General features: G+C 38.0%; 1 protein-coding gene across 6 annotated transcripts; it reads left to right on the top strand.

Moving 5' to 3' along the window:
- Window positions 1-45: 45 nt before the first annotated feature.
- On the top strand, window positions 46-26,609 carry CPSF6 (cleavage and polyadenylation specific factor 6; the record flags this gene model as incomplete). Of its 6 annotated transcripts, none has more annotated exons than XM_079994243.1 (11): window positions 46-205; window positions 3,962-4,171; window positions 4,711-4,814; window positions 5,320-5,465; window positions 5,825-5,998; window positions 6,559-7,054; window positions 8,984-9,076; window positions 10,247-10,362; window positions 11,536-11,689; window positions 12,427-12,619; window positions 21,842-26,609. In XM_079994243.1, the coding sequence occupies exons 1-10, from the start codon at window positions 146-148 to the stop codon at window positions 12,614-12,616; spliced, it is 1,743 nt and encodes a 580-aa protein (XP_079850369.1). In that variant the 5' UTR covers window positions 46-145. The 6 variants fall into 6 exon arrangements, with proteins under 6 accessions (XP_079850369.1, XP_079850370.1, XP_079850372.1 ...); XM_079994244.1 differs by having other exon boundaries at window positions 21,808-26,609; XM_079994245.1 differs by having other exon boundaries at window positions 47-205; window positions 12,430-12,619.
- Between the last annotated feature and the right edge of the window lie 708 nt (window positions 26,610-27,317).

Below are 27,317 nucleotides of genomic sequence, written 5' to 3'. Positions count from 1 at the left end.
TCCGGAAGTGACGTCTCGCGTCGCTCCCTGCGCTAAGCCCCCTCCTCTGTGGCGGCGGCGGCGGCGGCGGCAGGCTGCGGCAGCTGTAGAGCCGGGCGGGGCTTTCGGCCGCGGCGGGGAGGCGGGGAGGAGGAGGAGGCGGAATATGGCGGACGGCGTGGACCACATAGATATCTACGCCGATGTGGGAGAGGAATTCAACCAGGTAGAGAGGCTCCGGGGGCCGAGGAGGAGGCCGGCGGGGAGGCCTGGCTGGGCTGTGAGGGAGGGAGAGAGAGGGAGGCTCTGAGTGGCTGCGCTGGCTGCAGGCCTCGGCCCAGCGGAGGGAAGCCGCCGCCATTGTTGTCTGCGGCGCTCGCCGAGAGGCCTCTGCCGCTTTCCCGCCTGGCGCGCGGCGGGGGGGGGGGAGCTCGTGTGGAAGAAGAGAAGGGCCGAGGGAGGGGGCGCGGCCTAGCTTTGAGTGCGCGTCACCGCCGCCTCCTCTCCTTCCCCTGCGAGGCCTCAGGCGCTGGAAAACAATGAGCCCGGAGACGGAGCCTCCTGCAGCGCTGTTGGTTGTTGCCCACTTTCCCCCCTCGGGAGGCGGAGGAGGAGGAGGGGGGAGCCTGGAGCCCAGCGGCTCCAGCACAAGCAGCAGCCGCTTCCCCCAGGAGGAGGCTGCGACGGGGAGGCGTGACAAGATGTTTATCCTCCTTCGGGGAGGCTCGGTCGGAGCGCCGGAGATGAGGCTTACGAGAAGCCGAGGGAGAGGGGAAGCAGTTCCCTCGAAAGGTGCTTCGCGGCACAGCCTCCCTTCGCGCCTCTTTTCAGTTTCCTGATCAACACGCGTGACGAGACGGCAGACGTTGCGTTTTCAACATTTAATAGCTCCGTTTGCACAGGTTGTTGAAGGCTATATGGGTATGTTTTTTACAAGCTTAGAAAATGGCAGAGGCTTTTATTCCTGTGCAGTCTATGAGAAATGGGGCAGAAAGACCAAAAAGTAGAGCATTGTTTCTGTCCCGGAACTGTTTTGCCAGTCAGTGTGGAGAAGCATCCAGTTCACTGAGTATGCTATTTGATGCTGGAAGGTTTGGTTTAGCTTCCACCATTCTGCGTAGTCATCTGTTCACCCATTTTTGTCCTTATTCTCTTATGTAGTCTCAAAAGAGTATTGTGGAGATTTTGAAAAGACTCACATTGAGCAAGGAAGTGTTCCTAGAATGCATTTCTATGCTATTTCTTTTGGAGTAGTTCTTATGCCTTCTTTTAAAAGCATATTCTTTGCTTTCTCCCATATTTCAATGATGTTTCAAACTCTTTTTAGTTTTCATTTCTGCTGGTGATGGATTAAAAAAGTTAACTGGTGAAACTAATTGTACTAAAGGGGAAAAGGGAAAAGTAACTTGAGTATCTGCATTCAAAGGCTGATCTTTTCATGTTATTACAGGTACTGTAGTTGTGTTTAGTAAAGGGAGGGGCACTACATGGATGAATAGGCTAGGTCTGCCCCCTATTTGCATTCCAGTTGCTCTGTTCAAAGTGGGGAGCCCCCTGTCCTCCTTGAGGCTTCCTGTGTTATTTAGAACCCTGGAAAATCCAGAGTTCTAAAATGTGCAGGAAGCCTCTGTGGGGACAGGAGGCTCCCTACATCAGTCAATCACCATCCAACTCATGGAGTTTTTGATGGAAACATACAACCCAGGTGGTGGGTCATAGGGCAAGTGCATCTGTTCCTTCCCCCTCCTTCTATATGTACTGAAGACCTGAAGGGAGTGTAGGTGAACTAGTGTTCTGAACTTGTGGAACTGACATACAGTGGTGCCCCGCAATACGAATGCCTCGCAAGACGAAAAACCCGCTAGACGAAAGGTTTTCCGTTTTTCGAGGCGCTTCGCAAGACGAATTTCCCTATGGGCTTGCTTCGCAAGACAAAAACGTCTTGCAAGTTTTTTTCCTTCCCCCCCCCTTTTTCTTAGCCGCTAATAGCGCTAAGCCGCTAATAGGGATGCTTCGCAAGATGAAAAAACCGCTAGACGAAGAGACTTGTGGAACGGATTATTTTCGTCTTGCGAGGCACCACTGTACTCCATTGGATTGGAGTCCTTGGCCTTATTTATGTGTTCAGACTCCTCAGGTAGAAACAAATGTGAGGAGAAGCAAGGGGACACTGAAAAGTCTGATCCCTCCAGTGTGTCAGCAATACACAGGTTAAAATCCTTCGTGAATTGGAGGGCAAATGTCTGAATTGGGGAGTTTCTAATACTTGTGAAGGCTTCTGGATCCTCATACCTGACCTTGGCTCTCAAACTCCTGGAGCGCTTTTTTAAATGTAAAAATGATGTGCTGGAGGGGACATAGCTTTGCTTCTTCTTAAAATTTATAAATCTAGGTTTATAGTCAATTTATGACACCTGTTTATATGTGAGGAGACGAAACACCCTTTTAGAAGTTCTAGAAGTGTATAGTACTGCAATTCTATTTCTCTGTTTTTAATTTGGTAATACATTCTGTGCTGTCAATCACTTGAAGTAGTACATAATTTAAATCAAAATAACTATTATGTATAAAATATTAATAAAACTGTACAAACTCAGCCAGCTAAAACTTCATTGGCTAACTAAAAGCAATATAGTAGTTGAAAATTAATCCGTTCAGGCACCAAGAAATGCACTTTGAAAAAGCCACTTTTACTTGGTGGCAGAAGAAAGGAGAGACGAGCAAAAAAATTTATGTGGAAAGCATTTCATGATGTAGGCGCCATCACATAGAAAGCTCAACTTTGTGGTCTCACTATTTTTAATTCTGTAAAGAAAGGGTTACATAGCTTTCTTTATGGACATATGGTAATGTGGAGGTACATATAAATTGTTCCCCCACCCCCAAAAAAATCTGTGCAGGAGGTGTATGTGTATTTGTTGCTCAGTGTGGATGCTATACTGTATTCATGTGTCATCGTCAAGTAATCTGGCTGTCTAAATTGAAATGCAAATTGAACATTGTTTTTGAAGTTCACTGCACACATTTGCATCTGTTGTAGCATCTACACCTCTCATTTACACTATTGCAGACATAATAGGTCTCTTTGTTATCTGTCTCATCACACTTAGCAAACTGCAGTTCACCAAAAATTAGAAAGTAGTCATGACAATAATGGAATGAGGAGGGGAGTGTGTAGGTGGGTGTGTGCGTGCTGTTTCCTCATATATTTGGGAGAAAAAATGGGTCCACTATACTTTTCTGCTGTGAGCAAAAGAGCAAACTGGTGAATAATTTTTGAGTTAGCAAGCCATTGGCAGAGAATGATGCCTTCAAGTCTTCTACCAAGGTTTAAAGCTACTTTTGGCTACTTTGTAAAAACCCCAAAAACTTAGGGAAAATCATCCTGTGTAGTTGGGCTCTTAGATACAAGTTTCTCAGATTGAGCCCTCTGGAGGCCAGAGAAAGATATTTGATGAAATTGGTGTAAGCCACATTGAGCCTGTGAAAAATGAATAAAAGATTACAGTGGTGCTTTAGTAACTAACACCTTTTAATGCAATGGCCTCTTTGACATATGTAATGAACTATAAACTAGAATTCTGTGTAATTTTTTGAGCAATTCTGTTAGGCTATCTTGGTTTTTGCGATGAGTAGGAGATTCATTGTATTAATAGATTTAATTCTTTTGGTTTAGTACTGTTTTGTTGACTTCAGTTACCTTTAGGTTCAAGGTGCTGTGTTTTTTAAACACTGGAAATGAAGTTTTCACTCTTTGTTAATTAATATTTTACTTGTATTTGTAAATTGGTATTTTTAATTGTTGAACATTTTACTGTTTTTTTAAATGTAATATATACTACACTGGAATAAATATTATGAAGGTATGGTATATAAATACCATTAAATAAATAAATAAATAAATAAATAAATAAAGTTCTATTCAAGCCTCTCCAGAAAAAATGAACTAAAAGTATGACATTCAATGACCCCTGTCTTCTAGGAGGCTGAGTATGGTGGGCATGATCAAATAGATCTGTATGACGACGTCATCTCTCCATCTGCCAATAACGGTGATGCTCCAGAGGATCGTGATTATATGGACTCTCTCCCACCATCTGTTGGAGATGATGTAGGCAAAGGATCAGCACCAAATGTTGTCTACACATATACAGGAAAGAGAATTGCATTGTACATTGGGAATCTTACTTGGGTAAGTGTTCCACTAGTTATTGCTGCAATAGGAATTATAAGAAACTGCATTAACTCAGACCATTGACCTATCTAGTTCACTATTGTCTGGACTAGGTGCAGCCCTCAGAGGCTTCAGACAGACATGTTTCCCAGTCCTACCTGAAAGTTTTGCATTGTCTACCACTGAGCTGTGACCCTTCCCCTTTTGCTATAGGTAATGACTGTAAAGTGGACTTTTGAGTTTGTAATCACTGCTTCTTAAAGTCTATGTAAATTAACAAATTCGTTGCTTATTTTAAACATAATTTGCTGAATTATATCACTGAGCATTAGTAATCTTTCCAGTAACTTTAGAAAACAATAAGTCAGACCAACTTAGCTTAAAAAAAGCTTTTATATTGTATGCATCAGATGCACTTAGCATCTGCTGTATTATCTGTTCCCTTGAATAGTGCAGTGGAAAAGTGATAATGAATGGTTTTTTGGATGTGGCTTTGCTTCTATTTCGTTTTTGCTATTATGTTCAGAAATGAGATTTCAATTACAAATATTTTCCAGTGGACCACAGATGAAGATTTAACTGAAGCAGTTCATTCACTTGGTGTAAATGATATTTTGGAGATAAAATTTTTTGAAAACCGAGCTAACGGCCAATCTAAGGGGTAAGATTTTTGTTTAAATTCAACATCATTCCCATTTCTGTTCTACAGTGTGACAGGCTGTACAGGACACTTTTTTTTTCCCTTGAGAGAATGTAGCTTAAGAAGATGGGACAGGATTAGAACAAGATTTAAGGGAGGAGTAGTGAGTTTAACTGGACAGACCATAAAGGAAGTTGAGACTGTGTTGGTCAAGAAAAGGAATTGGTGAAGCAACTGGTTCTGAGTACGGCATGAAAGCAGGCTTAAGAGACAAAAATGAAAGCTGGTTTGCTAGAAGGTTTGGGGTGTCTTGCTAATAGTAAATGAGGGTTACACTTCACAGAGTAAATTATTAGGAAATGTGTGGTAGCCTATTACAGTTGGCTTATATGGGAGTAGGGGTATTAGGTAATTCTTGAATCAGAAACTGACTCTTAAGTCTTATTGTAAAACATTTCAGTTGAGTGATGCTTTCTTAGGGCCCCATCACCACCATACATAATTCCCCCGTCTATTTTTTTTCCAGGTTTGCTCTTGTAGGTGTGGGATCTGAGGCATCTTCCAAAAAACTAATGGATCTGTTGCCTAAACGAGAATTGCATGGTCAAAATCCTGTTGTTACTCCTTGTAATAAGCAGTTTCTGAGTCAATTTGAGCTGCAGTCCAGAAAAAGTAAGTGTTGCTCCCAGCTACTCACAGTGAAGTGAAAGAGCATGTTTTGGATGGAAAAATTACCATTTTGCAATTGTGGATGTGTTTGTGTTTGGCTATTAAGTGCTGAGAATCTGCTGACTAAGGCTTGGTTTACTGAAATGAAATAACACTACTCAAACTATAGATTCTGTAGACTTTTTAAGAATATTGTAGAAAGACATGGAAATAAGTACTACTTATTTTTTTAGTGATAAAAACATGAATGATGCCAGCTAATTTGAGTTCCTATACATTTGAAACATCACATTGATAATATAAGAACAGCATAAAAATAAGCCAAGTGTTTTATATTGAACACTTTTGTTTTCTTCTTTCAGCTACACAGTCAGGCCAGATGTCTGGTGAAGGCAAAGCTGGTCCTCCTGGAGGCAGTTCACGGGCATCGTTTCCACCAAGTAACAGAGGGAGGGGTCGTTTTCCAGGCGCCCTTCCAGGAGGGGATAGATTTCCTGGACCAGCTGGACCAGGAGGACCCCCACCACCTTTTCCAGGTAAAATGTTTTGTGTTATACATTGCTGCCTTTATGTATAGTTGAAGATATTGAAATCTGATTTGCCAGTTATTGCACTTCGTTTCTGGACAGTAGGATTATTTTATATTGACATACATTCTATACTGAATAAAAAAAACTTAAGTTAAAACACACAGTATAAAAGAACACTATAATAAAACAGAACCACAAGTGTATAGTGTTAGTTCTGTTGATAATTGTTGCTGAAATATTGGATGTTTTCATTGGACATTCATCTCTCCCCTAAGTCTATACTCAAAACTTATAAGCTTTATTGTAAAACATTAGAAACCTATGGTAGTTTTTAGCATTGGCGTGTTGTGGAATACAAGTATCTGGGGTAGATGACACCTCTTACCTTTCCACCATGAGAATTGCCGGATTATTTGATAACATGTGGATTCTTGTTATATTTAATACTCATATCCATATGTCAGTAAGCTTTCTCAATACTCTTTACAAATGTTTCTGTAAATTTGGAGAAAGTTTTGCTAGAAGTAGAAGAAGGCATTATTTTTTCTTTCTTCCTTCCCATTTAGCTGGACAGACACCTCCACGTCCACCCCTAGGTCCTCCAGGCCCTCCAGGTCCTCCTCCACCTGGCCAGGTTCTACCTCCTCCACTAACGGGTCCCCCTAATCGTGGTGACCGTCCCCCTCCTCCAGTTCTGTTTCCAGGGCAACCCTTTGGTCAACCTCCACTGGGCCCACTTCCCCCTGGCCCTCCACCTCCAGTTCCAGGCTATGGTCCTCCACCAGGTCCTCCACCCCCACAACAGGGCCCTCCTCCACCTCCAGGTCCTTTCCCCCCTCGTCCACCTGGTCCGCTAGGGCCACCCCTGACATTGGCTCCTCCTCCTCACTTACCTGGGCCTCCACCAGGTGCTCCCCCACCAGCTCCACACGTGAATCCAGCTTTCTTCCCCCCGCCAGCCAACAGTGGCATACCTACATCAGACAGCCGTGGTCCACCACCTTCAGACCCATATGGCCGGCCTCCACCTTATGACAGAGGTGATTATGGTCCACCAGGCAGGTGAGTTGCTTTCCTCATTGATAGCATCTTTATTTCTCTTTAAAAACGCTTCAAGAGTCTTAATAAGGAGGCTTGATTTCCTTCAAGGAAGTAAGGTTACATCAGAAAAGTGTTTCTCAAATGTGGGAATAACATTAAACCAGTTTTCCTTAAATGTTTTGAGCTTGGCTCCCCTCTTATGAATGCATGCTTTCTAGGGTCCCAAAAACCATCAGTTCCACAACAGACCGTATAGAGATAATTGATTGCTGCAGTGTACATAGCTTGCTGCTGTGTGCAAAGAACTGTGAAGTGGAGAACAACCCAGGCATTAGGAAACAGAATAGAACAATATACAGTCGTACCTTGGATCCCAAACGCCTTGGTACTCAGACATTTTAGCTCCCAAACGCCACAAACTCAGAAGTGAGTGAACCCGAACATCCAACAGGCCTTCCGTGGCTTCTGGAGTTTCCTGCAGCCAATCAGAAGCTACACTTTGGTTTCTGAACATTTTGGAAGTCGAACGGATTCTGTTCAACTTCCAAGGATTCTGTTCAGCTTCCAAGGTATGACTATATGATTGTACATCCTAAAGCTACACTCCAAGAAAGCATCATTGGAACATAGCAGCAGCTTTTGCCAAATCATGCTCACAAATCCAGTGCAAAATGTATCCTTTGCTAAAGGATATTTAACCTACCAACATCTTGACTGACAAAGGAAAGAAGGCTTCAGATCCAATCCTATGTTCTCCGCTGCAGGTGTTTTGTGAACTCCCAAGGGGTATGGGTGACTGCATAGTTTGAGAACCAGTGTTTTAAAAACAGTACTTAGACCTTCCTCATGTCCATCAGCTATGTACAGTATTTGTTTTATTTTGTTTTTATTGGTGGCTTCTTTTATGTCTTTAAACAAATGCTACATTTGTAAGCTCCCCATACCTGTGTGTGTATGTGTATGTATAATTAACTTTTTAATGTTCAGCTACTCAAGTTTTCTTCACCAGCTGAAAGTTGCAATTTAATTCCTTTAAAGTAAATCACAGTGTAAAGATTAATATAAATGTATGTTTTTTTAAATGAACAAATTTTGGTCTCTAATAAGAAAACACTCTGTGCGTCAGCTTGAGATGTCCTGCTTTACTTTCTGCTTATCCTACATCTTCCATGCAACTCCAGTGACCTAGAGTAATCTTTGTATGACTACTCTGATGGATTCAGACAACCATATCAGATGGCAGACAATATGAGGAATCATTGAGTTGTTTTTTAACTGAAAGAGGAGCCCTGATTGTTGATCAAGTTTTATTCAGGAGATAGTTAAATTCTGTGTCTTCACTCAACTTGCGAGTTATCATTATGGGTGAAATGCTTAGAAATCCCATGATGACCTTACGTCAGCTGCTGTATCAGTTGTCTACATCCACCTTTTCTTTTCCAGACTTACATAATAAACTCATGTTGGCTTACCCTTTGCTGCTAATTTCCCTTTGTTGCTGTTTGTCTTATGTTCATGTTATACCACATTTTTAGACATTTATAGATTGTGATATATAAGAATCTACTTGCATGTTGTGGCATATAACAGAGGCTTTGTTGGGATAATTTTTTTGTCAAATAACCTTCCTAGTCTTTTACTTGAGAACATTGTTTCTAGCTTTGTTAATTGGTTCATGGAATTACTGTCTAAAATTTAAAATGTTATCATTCAGCTTTTTAGAAATTTAGAGCATTTGGCATAATAACTTGGAAGACTATGCTGAGAACCCATAGTTTATAAAACCAAACTTTTTAATATTTTGTATATCAAGATAATACTCTAATAAACAAGGGAGGGCTGAGGGGGTTGAAAGCAGAAGTAGAATCTCTGCACATAATGTCCAATATTTTTATGATGATCTCAACTACAGTCCATAACTATATTTAAATTGTCAATTATATATCATAGGCGTTTCACTGGAAATAACATGCCCATAAGAGAACAATTACATATGCCATTGTATTGGAGACAAACGAAAAATAATACTCAAAACGCAGGGAGGTATGAATTTTTAGACATTTCCTCTTATGCTAAATCAGCTATAGGATCTTGATCCACTTCTTGCTCTTAAGAGGATAGCATTGCTTATCATTCTGCATTTTCTTTCTACCAAAAGAACTAACACTCGCAAGAAAACATTTCTTAAAAGCACGTAAAGCCATATAATTTTATAGTGCTGGAAGGAATATGGAGAACGTAGTCCAGTTGGTGTTCCCCTGCTGATCGGAGGTATCCATCAGCAGAACAGGAAGAGAGGCAACTTTTGGCTATTCCTCCTTATTCCTTAGAGCTGCTGCCTCCCCATCTGCTCCAGAGGGTTGGGGAATTGAAGACTGGCTGATATAATTTCCTTCCCATTCATCTGGCAGATGTCTTCCATCAGCAGGTGAACAGCAACTGGTTACCACCAGCAAAGATTAAAATCTCATCCTAAGGCATGACTTCCTTTCTAGCTTCAGTCAAATATATTACATTATCTAGAGTAGTGTGTGCCAAAAAGAAACTGGAGGAGTAAGTTGGGTGGTACATCCTGAGGCATAGTAGAGGTGCCTGTAGAAGGAGAAAGGCCTTCTCTAGTCTTGTTGTCATTCTCCAGATGTTCTGTTTAAAGCAGAGACTGGCAGATGTTGCAGAGCTCAAGGGGGTATAAGCAGAATAAGTATATTTCTGTCACTAACTTCAGTTAAGTAAATAGTTAACTACTGGCACATTATGCTTATGTTAAAAGCATGAATATCTTTAGAGAACAGAGCATTCTTAATGCTTGGCAACATTTATTCATTATGTTCACTATGACAGATTAGAGTATATGTTGAGGACAGAACTCTTTGAAAGACTCATTTACTGATTTGAGCAGGCTACAGATCTCTCTGCCTCAGTGATACATATACATGCTTGACAGATTTGTAACTATCTGTTGGAGCTTTCTGAAGATGGAAAGCAGAACATAAGTAGATTATCTGACATTTCACACTAATAACAGAGTTGTTGCTGCTGTGGTAGTGTACTTTTTCTCTCTAGCCTGCAGGTTTTGCATTGTAAATATCTTGGTTTAGAAAAAGCTTCCTCTGATTTGTTGTTTTGCTTAAAATTGCATACTAGAATTGTTAAAACAGTTGTACTTCCCTAACTCGCTGGAGGTAAATGTTTTGAACTTGTGTGTGTTTGCAGAGAAATAGATGCTGCAAGGACGCCTTTAAGTGAAGCAGAATTTGAAGAAATCATGAATAGAAACAGAGCTATCTCTAGCAGTGCCATTTCAAGAGCTGTATCAGATGCAAGTGCTGGTCAGTATATTTTCTTTATGATTGTCTGATGTGATATCTAGGACTTTCTCTGCATGCATGCATACATACATATGCCTATCCACTAAAATAATCTGATGAGGCCTTCTGTGTGTTTCCACTTTCTAAAATATAGGTGTTGGGAGCACATGACCGGCCTTTTTCTGTTGTGGCAACCAGAAAGTGAATTCACAGCCATTGGACGTTAATTTCTCTCCCTTATCTTAGTGTTCTGCCATCAGCTAAAAGATTACGCTTTCAGCACACTTTTAACTATCTGTTGCTTAAAATAATACTTTTCTTAGCTTTATGGGCTATTTTTCTGTAGCTGCTTTGTAGCTTTGCTTTCTTTTGCTGATTATTGACATTATTGTAACTTACTTTAGTTATGAATGCCACCTGAGCACTTCATTTTGGAATTGGAAAGGTCTAATATAGAGCGTGTGCCTAGATCCTTCAAACAGCAGTAAATGTGTGGTTTATACCACTTCTGACTGAATGTGGGGCCTACATAATTGAATGCTCCCCTACCAAAAAACGAAGTACACAGAGAAAAGTAGTATATCGTGAAAATGCTAGAGCAAGAACACTTTTCCATTCTATTTTTTCTAATGTAGATGGTCACATACTGTATGGAGGACTATTTCGTCATATTAGCCTCCTGCTATAGTAGTCTACCTCACCCATCACATTAAACCATTGTTTGAAACTGTGGTTTAATATGAACAAGCAGCATGCTGGTACACGCTGCTCAAAAGTTCCTGTGGCATTCCTCTTTTCCACTTTTGCTACTACTGCACCACAGATGAAACAAGCAAGTGTTTGGCTTGTCATGTTGCTTGTGGTTTATTCAGAGAGAAGCAAATCATGAGCCCAAGTTTAGGCAATGTGACAAGTCAAAACAGTCTAGTTTGTTTTGTCTGTGGCATGGCAGTTGGGGAAGTAGGGGAAGGGTGTCATGGGAACTTTTGAATGGCATGAACTCACACACTACTTGTTCACATTAAACCATAGTTTGTTTTTAAACTGTGGCTTATTGAAATGTGCGGACCAGGTCAGTATGAAGTGGAACAATCTATGTTTGAAACAGTTGAAGAAGGCTGGACAATGGGAAGGGATATTCTGATGTTAAGGATTAATTAAACTGTTCATTCACATTGTTTTATCAATTTTCAGCGGAGTATGGAAGTGCTATAGAAACCTTGGTGACTGCAATTTCATTAATTAAACAGTCCAAAGTATCTGCTGATGATCGTTGCAAAGTACTTATTAGCTCTCTGCAAGATTGCCTCCATGGAATTGAGTCCAAGTCTTATGGTTCTGGGTCAAGGTAAACCTTTTGTATAAAAATGGGGGAAAGTTTTGGGTAAAGTTCCAGATAAGAGTTGTGGGGCTATATTAGGGAATGGGCCTAGTTAAGTCATTCAATGTACTTAAGTCTATGGATTTTAGTGGGTCTATTCAGTGTGTGACTTGGATATCACTTAAAATAATTAACTTGATATAGCTCTAGTTTTTGTAAAGCTTAATTTCATGGTTAGGAAAATGCAGGTGTAATTGGAAGGTTGAACAACTTCACAGTATCTTAAAACCTAATTAAACTGTTGAAAAAACCATTGTAAGTTCTTAAAGTGACTTTTATCAAGGAGGGACTCAAATTACAATAGTGGTAGGAAGGTTAAGAGTAGAAAAAGCATAGAAATTCCATTATCTTGAACATCAGTTGGACTTGGAATGGAATAAATTTCAATTCTGAACACCTGTACCACACTCATTAAAGGAATTTTCTGTCCTGCCTTTTGGCTTTGCAAAGGCTCCTAATGTAGCTTCGAGATTTAAAAGACAAAAATAGAATAAAAGTCATGAAATCATATAAACAACATTAGCAGCAGAACTATTACTTAATGATAATATCACAGTGAACCTAATTGCCAAAGTTCATCTAAACAATTTCTTTGTATCGAGACAGGGTTCTTCATACCAAAGGAAGCAAACAAATTCAGTGTGTTGTGTTTATTGCAGCAAAATGTTGCAATTTGAGAGAATTAATGAAGTAATTCCTTTTAGAAGACGTGAGCGATCAAGAGAGAGAGACCACAGCAGATCAAGAGAGAAGAGCCGGCGCCACAAATCTCGTAGCAGAGATCGTCATGATGATTATTACCGGGAAAGAAGCCGTGAACGTGAGAGACATCGTGATCGTGATAGAGACCGTGACAGAGAGCGCGATAGAGAACGAGAGTATCGTCATCGTTAAGAGGTAGGTATATTCATGTTTTAATGATGCTTTAAAAAACTTTTTATAGTTTTATAGAATAAAGGTTTATGGTATGTTATATTGAACACTTTCCTGATATTGATGTTATATTCAGGTAAGTGTTAATATCTTGTCATTTCTCTTCTCTCCCCCTCCTTTTGCTAACTGAAGAAATACCTTCTGGTGTGTGAAATGTGTTTGTGTGATTTTGCTGTTTTAATGGCAGCCTGGTACTCATTAAATTTAGCAGTTCAAATTTACATGAACTTTCTTTCAGGCTTTGGGGTACCATTTAGCACAGTGGTCTTGCCTACATATATCTTTGCATGGTAACAACATGCCAAAGGTGGCTACTGGGAAGGTTTTTGATGGCACTAGTGACCGGGGTAAATTGCCGCCACTCTTGTAGTGCAACATGTTGTGACATTGCACTGATAGTGGAATCTAGTATATAGTCCTATGAGGTGCTGCATTATTTGAAACAGAATCACATAGTTAGGCCACAAGTCTATTTTAAATTGCTTTAATCCAAGCATTTGGCCTTTGTTTTATATTAATCATAGTCAGAGGAAATACACAAATTGTGTAATTGGTACCTAAATTCCTGTATATCTCAACTTTATGGATTATTTAACACATGGATCATAGCCCATTTTCAGTTGCCCACAATATACATCAAACCCACAAGTATTCAGACCTTAGGTGTGGCTGTTACGCTAGGGTTTCCTGTTCCTCTTAACGCTGGTTTCCAGAATGCAGGTTATACAGTTGCATATTCAAATTAATAGATATTGAATGAAGTTCTAGCTGTTTTGTATTGTTTTTATTGGAAAGCCTAGTACCAAGATTCAAAGAAAAAGACTAATGAATTTCCAAGGGGGAGTAGCTTTGATTTTTTTTCTTGTTGCAGTAGCCACCTAATGTGATATGGCAAGCCCATTTTATGGTATGGGTGGTTTGCTTTAAAAAACAAAAACAAAAATCCCACTGGCCTGCCCATTCCATTAGGCTTCTAAAGTATAGCTTTGGATCCTGGCCTAGGTGTCAGCTACAAGGGAAACAATAGTTTTGAATAAGTTTTATAATTGGTCTAAAATATTTTGTGCCCTTTCACAGTCACAGACCAGTATACACCATCATTTCTAAGCATAAAATTTTATGTCCCAATCTTTTAACTCTGGAGGAATTAATTTGCATGACTACCAGGGTATTGTGAGGGTGATTGAAGAACTGTGGAATGTTTAAAACACTAAAGCAGTGTTGGGTTTTGTTTTAGAATAGCTACATTTTCATGTTTGTGTACTCGTACACTACACACATGGATATAAGTCAAATTTGTCCCATAACAAAATAACCAGTATTTGATTTTGATTTGAAAAGGAATTGGGATGCAAAATGTCTGCTAAAAGGAGATAGGATTTAAATGAAGTGTTGTGTTTTAATCACATCACTGTAAAAAAAAAAATCTGTTTCTTAAAATGGTCTTTTGTTTCTGTAAAGTAAAACCTGTGTTCTCTTGTAGATGTTTATTTTGGGCAAAGCTTTAAATTTCATGTACTTATTGTACTTTTACAAACTGTGCTATATGGTGCAAAATTAATATAAAGAAAGTTGAAGAAACAGTCATATTCTGAGGTGACCATAGAACAGTTAGCTTAATTTACTTTTATAGACACACACACAAACACACAGTTAAGCTTATAAGGTTTATTTTTCACTACTTGTGTGAGAGATACAATTTTCCATTCCAATTTGTATGTTCATCTAAAATTTCATTACACTGTCTTAAAGATTATACTTTTATAACGTTGTAAAGGTGACAATTTAAAAATCATAATTTGATTTTTACCCACATCTATGCCCCTTTAAACCTAGACACTGTTGTGCAGACTAGTCACTTTATTGCTATAATCTGATGAACTATTGTCCGTGTTCTCTAGTGACTAAAGATTTAAGTAGATATGCTGTGCTTCCAGCAGCAGAATGACATAACTTTTCTCCCTATTATTTGTTGAATTGGTGAATGATGTGAAGGTAGTTTATGAAGGGTTGAATCCAGAGAAATGTCCATGTATCATAGCTGGTGGAAGCTTCCACCCCACCCCTTGTGGGAAGGGGTCATCACTTAATGGGGTGAGTTCTAGCATGACAAGCTGGGACCAAAGAAGGAATGTCCAAAAAGCAGGCAGAGATGACTTTGTAAGTGGGAGCTCTTTCTTATGAAGGTTACTTCTGCCCAGATTACTGGGCTCCCTCTTTCCTCTCTGTCCCCCAGGCCACAATCTATTCCATTGCATAATATCCCACAACTGGCAGGGGAGCCTGGGGTGGGGGGTTGCAGAAGGTGGGGGGGTCATCTTCCACCAGCCCCATTATTTACACATTTCTCCAGATCCAACCCAAAGTAGAATTTATTGTTGAATATTTGTAGCAATTCACTAAATTTTATCTGTAGTGGAACAGTCAGATATTCTGATCAGTCACATTGGGGAGCACTGTGAGAAGTTTTTCACTACTTTTGCAAGAAAGTCCATGGAACAGTGCAAATGCATGTTGTTTTTCCTCACAATATTTTGGATCCAATCCATTGTCACCCTCACTTTAGTATATTCATACAGATGAGCTGAATCTCTGAAATCAGATGTACCATTCCATCCTTCTTGTTTGGTGGTTATTGATTGGTGCACTGAATGATCCCATAGTGGGGTTTCTCTTCCTTTAATATGCTTATACTTCATGATGTGTGAATTGACAACATCTTTCTAGCTACTGGGTTATTTTGAACGTGTTCATGAAACTCTTATCATTTTTTGTTACGTCTTTTGTATAATGTCAATATAAAAGTACAAGAAAATTGTGAATATTTTCAGATGTACCTATTTTCTTGTACTGATCTGCTAGAAATTTCGGCAACTTATGTGCAAACCACAAGCAGATCATGAACATGTTTGTGTTGGGTCATATTTAGAGCAAACGTTAGCAGCAAAGTTTGAATGTGTAGCGATAGAACAGTAACAATCTTAGGACAGCTTCAGACATGAAAACAAAATAATCACATGCGATAAGGTACATACTGATCTCATGCTTTATCCTAAGCAAGTGCTCTTCTGTAGGAAATTCATAATGATTGATAAAATAATACATCAGCTAAACTGTCAGTTTTTAGAAGTCTAAATGCTACATACTATTTGTTAATTTGTGGTTATTAAAGTCAAAGTAGATTGGTATGGAATTGAAAAAGAATGAAGCACCCTAATGTTGATTGACCTGTATGTTGAGTTTGAGCCCCTTTTTTGACATAACACTTTTCTGTATTCTGTTCTCAAACCACCATAAGCAAAACTCTTCAAATGCTAAGAGTTGTTTTAGTGTGCCAACCAAGAGGCCGGTTTGTATAAAAAGTGATTTGTTGTTCTTTTTTAAGTGTGTTCACAAGCTGTCTTTTATATGTGTAGTAAGAATACTGAAAAAATACTGTTACAAGTCTGTGTTCATGAGAGGTAATTGAGTGAATGCTCCTGTTCACACCCTGTGATGTGTGTTGAAAATATGTAGTGTTTGTGAACATGGTTTACCCTTCCTGAGCCCGCCTTTCATCCACTCATTGGACATTATGCAGGTATGAAATCTAAGCCCATAGGTCAAATCTGTGAGATCCCAGCCTCTCAAAAACAAGCAGTGAAGGTCACAACACTCCAGTCCCACTTTGCACTGTGCATACACTCTATACACATTAAGGCATTGAAGTAGGGCAATTATATGTTGTGTGTCAAATGAATACAACAATATTATGAGGAAGTTAATTACTTTCTGTAAGGACTAGTTTTATATATTTTCCTTGGTTTAAAAAATCTTCATTCCTAAAATACATGTTGCTATTTGTATTTGAAACTCATATTGTTTTTTGAAATTCATTGTAGGAGGCCATATGGTTAAACATCATTTTTGCTGTAACACATTTATTTATAGTATTGATTGCACTGCTGCTATTTGGAGCTCATAGGTTGCAAATTGCATTTGCACAGTAAATAATTCAGTAAATAATGCAGATAAAACCACCTACCATTTCTGACAAATTTTTAGTGTTAATTGTGAAATAAATAAGTACTTGCTGGTATAGTGCATAATCCCCAACGTGTTAAAATTTGCTGTTAAGTTTGTGTTATGGGCTTCATGAAAATCCAGTTTCCTCATTGTCTGTTTTTCATAATTGTTAGTTAGTACAAATTACTTTGTTCAGTAGATGTACAAGAAGCTGTATTGAAGATCCTCAATCCTTTCTAGTTTGAAGTGGCTTAATTTTTGTGATGGCAGGGTATTGAAGTTGTTGGGAAACCTTATTTGGGAAGTGACCTGGCCTGAAACTCTTGTTTATTGTGGTTTGAGAACAAATTGTGTGTGTTTTTTTTTAACAAAGAAACTTGTGTATTCACCATTTTACTTGTTGCAGTCTGAGTTTTACTAGTCTTTGTCATGCCTCAGTGTGAACATACATATATAAAATAGACTATAACTAAATTGTGACATATGCAAAAGGGAAAATGGCTTTTATAGCAAACCCTTAATGAGAGTATTTTTGTGCATTGAACTGGGTTGTCACTACTAAGGGTTTAAATAATGTGCATTTCTGACTAAATGTATTGTAATGCTACAAATCTGCAAAATTCCTGTTACTAGAGTAAGTGGAAGTAGCTTCAGAATTGTGATCCAAATTTATTAGGCAGATTAGCACATTTTTTCACTTGGAACACACAACACTAAATTGATAGTTTTTACTGTGCCTAGTTAATTTTTTCCCTGTGTCTAGTTAATAAATTGAGTAATAATATGGTTTTATGAAAGCTTAAGCAGCTGGGGAGTTGGTTGAATGCATTTCCCCATACACCCCTAAGATGCTGTTGAGTGTTAGGGTTAGACTGATACACATATTAAGCACAATAGTTGCAGGGGGAGAGATGCCAAAATATGAAAGACTAGTTATTAGAAAAATAGCTTGTTGTAAATAAAAGTGCAAACCTAAAGAGTCACAGAATATTGACTTGCAATTTCAAGTTGTTGCATCAGTGTATGATTGAAAAATAAGATTTGCGTCCAGCGCTGCAGCTCTGCTGGTGCAATGGACTTCTGTCACACAACAAAGTCTCTCTTTCTAACTTGTCCCCTCTATGCCCACCCACCCATCCTCAAACTCATATCTGGAGAGTTAGGGAACCCACCAGAGCAGATTGGGGGTTGAGGAGAAGTAGAAGTTCCATTGTGCCAGCAGAACACCGCTGGTGTAGCATTGGATACAAGCCGAAGTTCTTGTGTTATAATATGAATGTTAGTCTCTTTTGTATGAAGTTCGATTTACAGATATGGACTTTGAACTTAGTGAATAAGGTAAAAGGGAAATTCATTCTCCTGCAGATATAAAAATAAACTAGGTTTAGGGGTTGTGTGTGGGCCATCAGTGCCCTTCACCTTGCATGAATTTTCCCCTGCCTCTTCTCGGTATTTGGCCTACAGACCTAGAATGTTGCTAGTGCAGGGGACACTCTTCAACTCATTTTTGACAACCTAATTTAATCAGTGTTCTCAGGTGACTTTTGGAGCACAAGGATGATTCATTTACCTAGGTTACAAATGGTCATTGCTAACGTAGATTACAGTGAGGGGGGGTGGATTGATGTAAGACAAGGAATTGGCTGGGAGGGGTGAGGAGATGCATGTGATCTTACTTCCAGTTCCTAAACCAAGCTTATTTTTATATCTTCACTGAGGTGATTTAGTAATAAGGATTGCTTGGGTACTCAAAGGAGTAGCTAGGGTTTTATTGCTGTTTAGTGATGTTAATTGCACATCCCTTTGAATAGCAAAAAGGTCATTGCTTTTACAGCTTCTATCTGCATATCACACCAGAGAAAAAGTTACCTTGTGAACACATTCACCCAATTAAAATGTAAATTAAAATGTTCTATAATTCAAATTTATAATTTGATTTTTAGACACAAGACAATACTTTGTGAAGAAAGGAGACTGGTTTCCTACAAAACTCATATTAAAAATCAAGTTATTGGTGCTTTTTATAATTTTAACAGGAAACTAGAACAACTTCACTGAATAGCAATATTCATGTAAAGCTATTAACTCCTTGTCTAAATCACTGCAAAAAGAATTTATGCTTGTAGCCTATTTTGTATTATACCATTCATTTTGGTGTAGCTATTATAGATTACTGCAATGGAATTCAGTAAGTCTTCACTAACCTATTTATGTTAAAATACTTTTAAAGAACAGAATGTGTATCAATTCATGATAATCCCTAAGATACTTTCCACATAATGAAACCTAAAATTTATTGTATTGACAGTCATTTAAAAATGTATTTACTGTCTCATATGAAAACTGCTACAGACACATAGCACATTATGGTACAACAATGACATTCTTTTTTCCTGTTCAGAATTCCTTTAGAAGCAGTAAAGACACTTAATACCAACAGAATATAAGAGTGTTGCAAGAGTGGGAAATCCCAGTATGCAGTTTTGCAGCTGTCATTTCACTCTTCTGAAACTGAAGTGCACTACCAACTTGTTTTTCAGTTGGCTGCTACTGAAGAACAATATGATTCACCTTACTGTTAAAAGTCAGCTTTAAAAGAACTAAGGATTTGGTGATGTCAAAAAGCAGAATACTTAGTCATTACTGAATACTTGAGAAACTAAAGAAATTATCCTAATCCTGCATATTGATTAGTTATATAGCCTAGACTTTATTAAAAACAGTATGTGGGAAGAGGAAAACTTCTGAAGTTCTTATTATTATCATAAATTTGTTTTCTAATCTAAATAGTTTCCCCCCCCCCAAGGGTGACCTTATGACAGCTGCATACTGCTATATGTTCTGACTATATTAATATGCCTGAATTTGAAATGACTTATTGATGTGCTTCTTTGCAAATTTGATTTTAAGCTATTTTAAAAACTTTTGGAAATAGATGTGAACCACTGAAAAATTACTTACTGCGTTATAGTTATTAAAAGTTTTGCATTATCCTAAACCCATTTCTTGGAAGTATGTTCCATTGGGTTCAGCATGGCTTACCACTGAGGAAGAGTGTGTAGAGTTTAAGGCTGCACTCTTACTTGGGTGTAAGCACCATTGAAATTAGTGGAGCTAGCTTCTAAATAAAGTTGGGAATGGAAAATGTATGTTTAAAGTTATCTGAGTAATGTTTGTGCATATGAGCTATTATCTATTTACTGTGGTTTTTACATAAGTAGTTCTGATTCTTCAACGTGATGGTTTTTAATACGTAACTGTTTACCCCTCCTCATATCTTTGGCATAATGTTCTTAAGGAAGGCTCTGCAGGCATGACTGCTGTAGGCACTACTTGCTTTCCAGTATGCATGTATTAACCTGCATCTAAGGAAACCCTGATTGAACTAGGGTTCTCTGATGCACAGATATGGGTAATTGGAGATGCAGGTATGTTATCCATACAGTCGTACCCTGGTTTTTGAACAGCTTAGTTCACAAACAACTTGGAAGTCAAACGTCACAAACCTGGAAGTAGGTGTTCCAGTTTGTGAACTTTGCCTCGGAAGCTGAATGTGCGGCGCGACTTCCGATTGGCTGCAGGATGTTCCTGCAGCCAATCGGAAGCCACGCCTTGGTTTCCGAACATTTCAGAAGTCGAACAGACTTCCGGAATGCATTCTGTTTAAAAACCAAGGCATGACTGTACTTTGTTTCCTAAGAGTAATGGTGGTAGTATATGCAGCAGTAATGTCAATTTTAGAAAGTGTGGAGCTTCCTTTAATCTTATTGGCCAGGATCCAAAGAACTCTGAAAGGTGGCTTTGAACTTGGGTTCCTGCCTCCACATCACCATCCCTTCACTTTGTGCACTGGGGCAAGTTTCTTTGGAAACAGGGAGATTTCAAAAATGTTTGTGTTATATAACATGAGGTCTGCAGCTCAAAGTGTTTTTTTTAAAAAAATGTATAAAGAAGCCCTTGGGTTTGCCTAAAATAGCTTTTTGGATCCTGGTCATTGATTTTAGTGTAGCTTTCATCCCATGAAAACTTCATCAATGTCTCTTCCAAAGCACAGAAAGACACTAATAGTTACAGGATGAAATTGTACAGATCTCTTGCCATAAAAGGTGACAGTATTTGAACTGGTCTAAACATTCCAAAGAATGGCAATCACTAATGTGGCTGTTGGTTATAAACATCCTCATGGAGATTCTAACCAAGTAAAAGCTGGTCACCCATTACCTCCAGCCATGCACCAAACTGAGCCATACCCCCCTCATTTTTTTCACATTTATATTTGAGTATATGAATCTGTTATTTGCTGCCTCTCTGGCTTCCACTAGTTATTCAATACTGAATGTGGACAAAAGGGTGAGATCAATGTAACAATTTATTTTTGTGATAAAGTTCTGGCTTACGTTTTTGTGTGTGCTATTTAGCTGTTGCATAGCTTCATTTATGCTTTTACAAATCAGCTAAAACTAATGTAATACACCAATTTGGCTACCGCATTATTCTTTGTTTTTTTTCTTATTTTTGAGCAGGGGAAATGTTCCTCTTTACTACTTTTGTAAAACGGAACATTTTCTGTAGTTATCAATGGCTGTGCTTGGGTGCCAAACTAAACCACACTTCAGTGTGATGTGAATAAATCTAGGCAAGCCTCAGGCCCATGCACACTCTCCCCCCCCCAATCCCTACCATATGGTCAGAAGGGGAAATGTAAAGGTTTCCACTTTTGCTTAGCACAGTTGCCATTCTATCCAAACTGACAAATTATGGTTTTCCATTGGCTTTTTTGAAACAAGCCAGTGTGAAACAATTGTAGTTAAGTGTGTTAGGGTGAAATGGTAAAACTGGTTAAGTAAAGGTGGAAGTGAACTCTTCTGAACTCTTATTCCCAGTGGAGAAATGCATGTCTAAGGCTCACCTAGACACTTTCATGTCATACTGAACTAATGATTTAGCATGACATCTGAATGCTGCCTATGATTAATTTTTTCTGCATTGCTGTAAATTTTTGGACTACTTTCTTGAAAGCTGTAGTTTAGATTATTTTCGAGCCAGTAGCAGCGGTCTCATTATTTACATTTCCATTATGCTGAAATTGGCGCACGATTTGTGTATGTATAGTTAAACCAACATTTTTTGTTTGCTGTGGGACGTAGCAAAATCTACATCACAAATTTTGACACATTACAGCTGAAGGAAGAGGAACACCTCACCAGACAAGAAACTTAACTTCACGGAAAGAGGCTTGTCCAGCAGTTTGCTTCTTGTGATCGAACAGAGCCTGTAAAGATTCATGGATAAAATGAACAGGAATAGATCTGAATAAGGCAAATCTGCATACATGGTAACCAGTAGCTCTCTTACCTTTTTATGTTGCTTAGCTGTTTTATTTGAAGGAACCTGTGTGATTTAAAACGTATAGCTTTTTGCAACTTTATTACTGGTTATATACATTTGACAATTAAAATGTGCAAGCAATTGAAAAAAGTCTAGTAAATGCTTGTTTTTATAGTAGTTCTTGTTTAAATGTTCAAATGATAATGTCTGTAAAGAGCATCAATCTGATTACAATAGATGTAGTGTTGTAATAAACTGTTTAATGGGGCTGATGTGTAAAGCTGTTCCAAGTTATTTGATGTTTACACCTCAGGGAGCGTCTTGTGTTCAGCAATATTTAATGGTGTTATAACAATGTCTCTAACAAAACATAGCATATTTTTTGCATATGCATCAACTTGTTGTATTTGCTGAATGATTAGCAGTTGTCAAACACTTGATATTGATACTAGAATAATGGTTACATTTTAATTTGTAGCTTTTTTGCATAGATGGCTTGTGAATTTGCTGAAAGGTGCGCAGATCTGTAAAAACTGTAGAATAACATTCTGTAATAATTCAAATAGACTGAACTTTCTTTAAAGAATATGAAGTCTGAAGTTGAATTCTGGTTTACTGAAGCCTGTCTGTTGCAATATGCAACACTCAATACTTTGTTCAAGCATACAATTGGCCACTTTTAAATAATGCTGCAATAATTTACAGTTTTTAGTGCTAATGCTGTGTCCTGCCTCTAGAACACTAGTCGTTCTGTACCTAGATATATATGCCAGTTAAGTAACTGAAGAAAATGTTTCTCCTTAAAAATAATAATCAAGATTTCAAATAAGTTTTTTTGAGCAACAAAATTCCCTGTCCATAAAAAGAAAATGCATACATATCCCTTGTATAACTAATAGTGTAATAATTTGCCCTAACAAATAGTTTGTGATCTAATGCACCCCACAAACTAAAGAGAGCACATTTTAATCATAGGTTTAGCACATGTTGCTTGATTGTAGACTGTTTTCTTTTAAAAATATTTTTTTCCAAATTTTGCTAGTTCCTGCCTACTTTCTAATTATTTCAGTTATAGTTTTAAAAGTTTGTTGATCAAATATTTGAAGCATTATGACATGTAATACTCAGTAAAATTACTTGTGGTATACGAATACTTGGGTATTAAATTAAATGAAGACGACTTTACATGTTTTAATATCAAACTCAAGTTTACCATCAAGCATACCCTTAACAGAACCGTGACCAATCCCAACTTCCTAGCCAGTGCACTTGTGTAATAGATGTGTTTACAAACATGTTTGTCACATTCCCACTTTACTTATTTAGGTGTACATATAAAATATTTTAACTGTATAACAAAGACACAGTGTATCAGTCAGACCTTAGAGACATATATAAAATCACACTGTTTGTGTCTTACTAAACATGGAAGCACTCAAGTTACCGTCTCAAAGGCTGTATCCCAATACAACTAAAGATTTATATAGTTGAAAGAATCCGCTTGACATTTGCAGAGCTCAGGTCAATGCAGCTGATTTACTCTTTCCTGGCCAATATTGTTTGACTTGTGTTTAATAACTGGAGTAGATGGTTATTTTAACTATTAGCCATTTTGTACACTGAAAGTTTTCTTATGGTCCATTCATGCTTTGTTAATAGATTTCCTAATTTACCACGTTTCTTATGTGAGATGTTGGGCTTACTTTGAAATATTATTTTGAACCCACAATGCTTTACACAACTTGTTTATCTGACAATAACGCCTAAATTCATTTTACTCTTGGGTTTGATTATACACAGAAATCAAAGTGAAGTGAAGCAAAATATCAGCATGACTTTTTTAGTCCTACGAAACCTGATAATGTATACATTGGGGTTGTTTGCTTTGTGCAGGGATGAATGTGAGTTCTGTCTATGGATAACTCCAGATAATCAGGAAATTGGATGTTGCTGCAGTACCTTGCTATTGTATGTCCATGTTGGGGTGGTTGTTCCAACTCTAGGGAATCCAATGTAGTATTGCTTTTAACTAGCTGGGATGTGGGCAGACAATCTGGATTAAATTGTACTGGAAATGGCTCAAGATGGAGGAAAAACAGGTAAGTTAGGCGTGCAAATGCTATTTGAGTAGTAATTTCAAATATTCAGTAACCAAAATTAAAATAATTTAAAGTCATAATTTAGCTTTCTGTATGAACCCCGGAGATACTGTTGTGTATTCATTGTCTTACATTTTCTCCTATAGCGATTTCCATTGCTGGCAATGGAGCTGCCAAAAGTCAAACCATGAAATAACTTTTTGATATGTGTAGGCTGAACATTTAACTTGTGTAAGTAGTAAAGAGTCATAGTAGTTGTCTTGTGAGTAAAACTTGTTTTATCAAGAACTCTTCTCAGTTTTCTCAGTAATTTTTTTAAAAAGGAGTCCAAAGATGTTTAGACAAAAAAAGTGAAAGCATTTTACTTGTGATAATCTCTAGAAAGAAGTTTGTGCATTTATCTCTAGCCTGATAAACAATGCTCCTGATGAAATAATATTGTAAATAGTTACCAGATAGTAAACTAAAATCTGAGTAGTGTCTTGGTTGCTACTGCAGTGGGCTTTGGTAGCTATATTAAATCTGTTTCTGTTAAGAAAATGTAAATAAATTTCAGGAGGTACTTAATAATCTGTATATAGGTTTTAATAGATAAAAGTGATAGCATTAATAGCTATTTTAAAATAAATTATCTCACTGGTGGCCTCCTCCTGGATAGTTGTGCTGACATCTGCCCACAGTGGTATTGTAATATAAGTTTGCAATGTTCTGCAGTGTTGCAGAAGTTGCTATTTCTGATACTAACTAGAAATTACAACTGGCACTGCAAACCAAAATAACTTTTGACTATTCGCTGTCTATTTAGTTGTATATTTGAGTGCTTTCTCCAATAACATGAAAGTCAAGCTTTAAATGTCCTGTGTATTGATTGACTTCAGTTAAAAAATCCATGTAAATATTGGACAAGCTTTCATTTTTCACTCATGTACAGTTTAAGCAAACTTTTCCAAGTTTTATATATAGGATCTTAGTCACACTGTTTACTTGGTAGGTCTTCAATGATGCAGAGAACATATAGCCTTAAAATGCAGCTTTAAAAAGGTACAGCATTAAGCATCCTCTGTAAAATTTACAATTTTCTAATGTTTGAAATATTCATAGTTTTTAGTAATCTGAGAAACATGTTAGTAGAATAGACTGGAGTTTTTGAAAATAAGAAAATTATTAAAAACCTGATTTTTAGAAGGGAGAAAACAAGCAAGATGCTTTAACATGTTAGGAGTATTTTATATATTGGACTTTAATGCTCCTTATAATTTTATACACACACAGAAGCAATCACATACATATCCTAGAATCCATGAATCTCATTTCAAGCTGCTCTCTCTCTCTTTGTAGTTGTCAGCTTTTAACTTGAAACAAAAAGAATGCCACTGCCCATAATAATGTACTGTGTACTATTTAAATAGCTTAGCTTTCAAGCCTTTTTGGCTCAATATCCAGTTGAAAACCAGGTTTAGTCAACCATCATCAGGTGATCTAGTTTCTGTCAGCTGAGAAACTTTGTGTTGTATCCAACCAAAGCTCTACTCAAGAGTAGGCCCATTGCAAATTAATGGACCAAAAATCAGTAATGTTCATTGATGTCAATGAATCTTCTCTGAGTATGACTGGTGTTAGAGACATCCCTTGTATCCAAAAGCCTATTCAGCATCCAAATTCTATTTGGCTGTAATGGAAGAGGATCTAGCACTAAAACACGTCTGGGCACATCTGTGATCTCGTCTTATACAAGTAGCATTAAATGGGTGAGTTTTCTGACACCACATTAGGGACAGTTTCTCACTTCAGTACTTGAACATGCTAAGCATCATTTTCAAAACTTTCAGCTAAAATACTAACCCAAGTCACCACTGAGAGTAGCATGTTGTACACTCTTCTTTGGAAATGAATTTCACATTAATGGGTTTTTTTCTGATTGACTTTATAAGTGTAATACAGTGGTTTACGTTTATTCATTGCAAGTGTATTGCATTTAAAATTCATTTTTGTCAGTGTTTTATTTTCCAGAGTGCCTGTGGAACAACTATGTTCCCTTAAAGATTTTTACATGATTTTGGTTGGGTCTCACTACATTATGTTTTGACCAAATGTGTACTCGCAAATAAAGAATAATAATACCATTTGCTATAGTTTGTAAACAGTTGCTTACATTACAGGTTTTAGGTTTATTGGTGTGCAAGCAAACCTTTTTTTTAATGGGCAATGGCTTTCTAATACCTGAAGGCTCAAAGAACATCTTGGTAGTGTTGAGTTTCTGGACACTCAAATGTCTTCAGAAGGTAAGAAGCGGGTGTCCATTCACATTAGTATATGTGATTTTTTATTTTTAAAAATGCCAACTCCATCTCAAACTTTGGCTTGTCAAAATTCTTTTCACTTCCATATATTTTAAATTAAATTACCTTTCCTTCCAGTCTTTAGGCAACTATTAGGAATTTGATGTCCATCCATTTATTGGTCTTTAAACTGCAAAAGAAGTTACCTTGTATTGAAGAAAAATAAAGTGCATTTTTATGAAAGCTTAAGTCTGCCTTGTATTATGTTTATGCAAAGTATATGGCGTTTTAAAAAATTAAAGTGTACAGTATTTAATAAGATTGTGGTTGTGAAATATGAAGCGGTTCTTACTTGGAATGAAAAATGACACCTGTTGAACAAAGTAGCTTGAGAGAGAAAATGGAAACAGTAGCAGGTTATGGTACCTATTAGTGACAGGTTTTAGTCTTCATCAGCTTCTGCTGCTGTATAGAAACAGCCAACTTGACTGCTATTTAACTGCTGGAATGGGAAAGCCTCAGCTGTTGGTAATATATACTAAATCAACAAAGACCTAAGCAGCTTACCAAACACTAAGAACAAGTTGATTGTGTAGCCTTATTGGAGTTCACCGATTGGGTCTGCGTTGCTCCGGGACAGGAGGAAAGAAGTCAAATGACACTGAGTTGGTTCAAAGAGTTTATTCTGCTCTCCAGATAGCAGAAGGCACTTGTGTGATCAAGTCCACAGCAAGTCCAAAGAAATGACAGGTTTCATGCAGTTTATATATCCTCCAGGCACCCTCTCACTCCTCCCCTAGGAGCCCAACCACGTCGGCCTACGTACGCAGGTTGACATCACATATGTTCCTGCTCTGGTACTCTCAACCATAAAAGGATCTTCCTTCCTGTACTTCTGACCATAAAAGGATCTTCCTCTTCCTACTCTTATCTGGGACGCAGGTCACCATC

The sequence above is a fragment of the Podarcis cretensis genome (assembly GCF_951804945.1).
Source record: "Podarcis cretensis genome assembly, chromosome: 10".
In the NCBI taxonomy this organism is placed as follows: domain Eukaryota; kingdom Metazoa; phylum Chordata; class Lepidosauria; order Squamata; family Lacertidae; genus Podarcis; species Podarcis cretensis.
The sequence above is the reverse complement of the archived record's forward strand: the minus strand, read 5'-3'. Positions and strand labels throughout refer to the sequence as shown.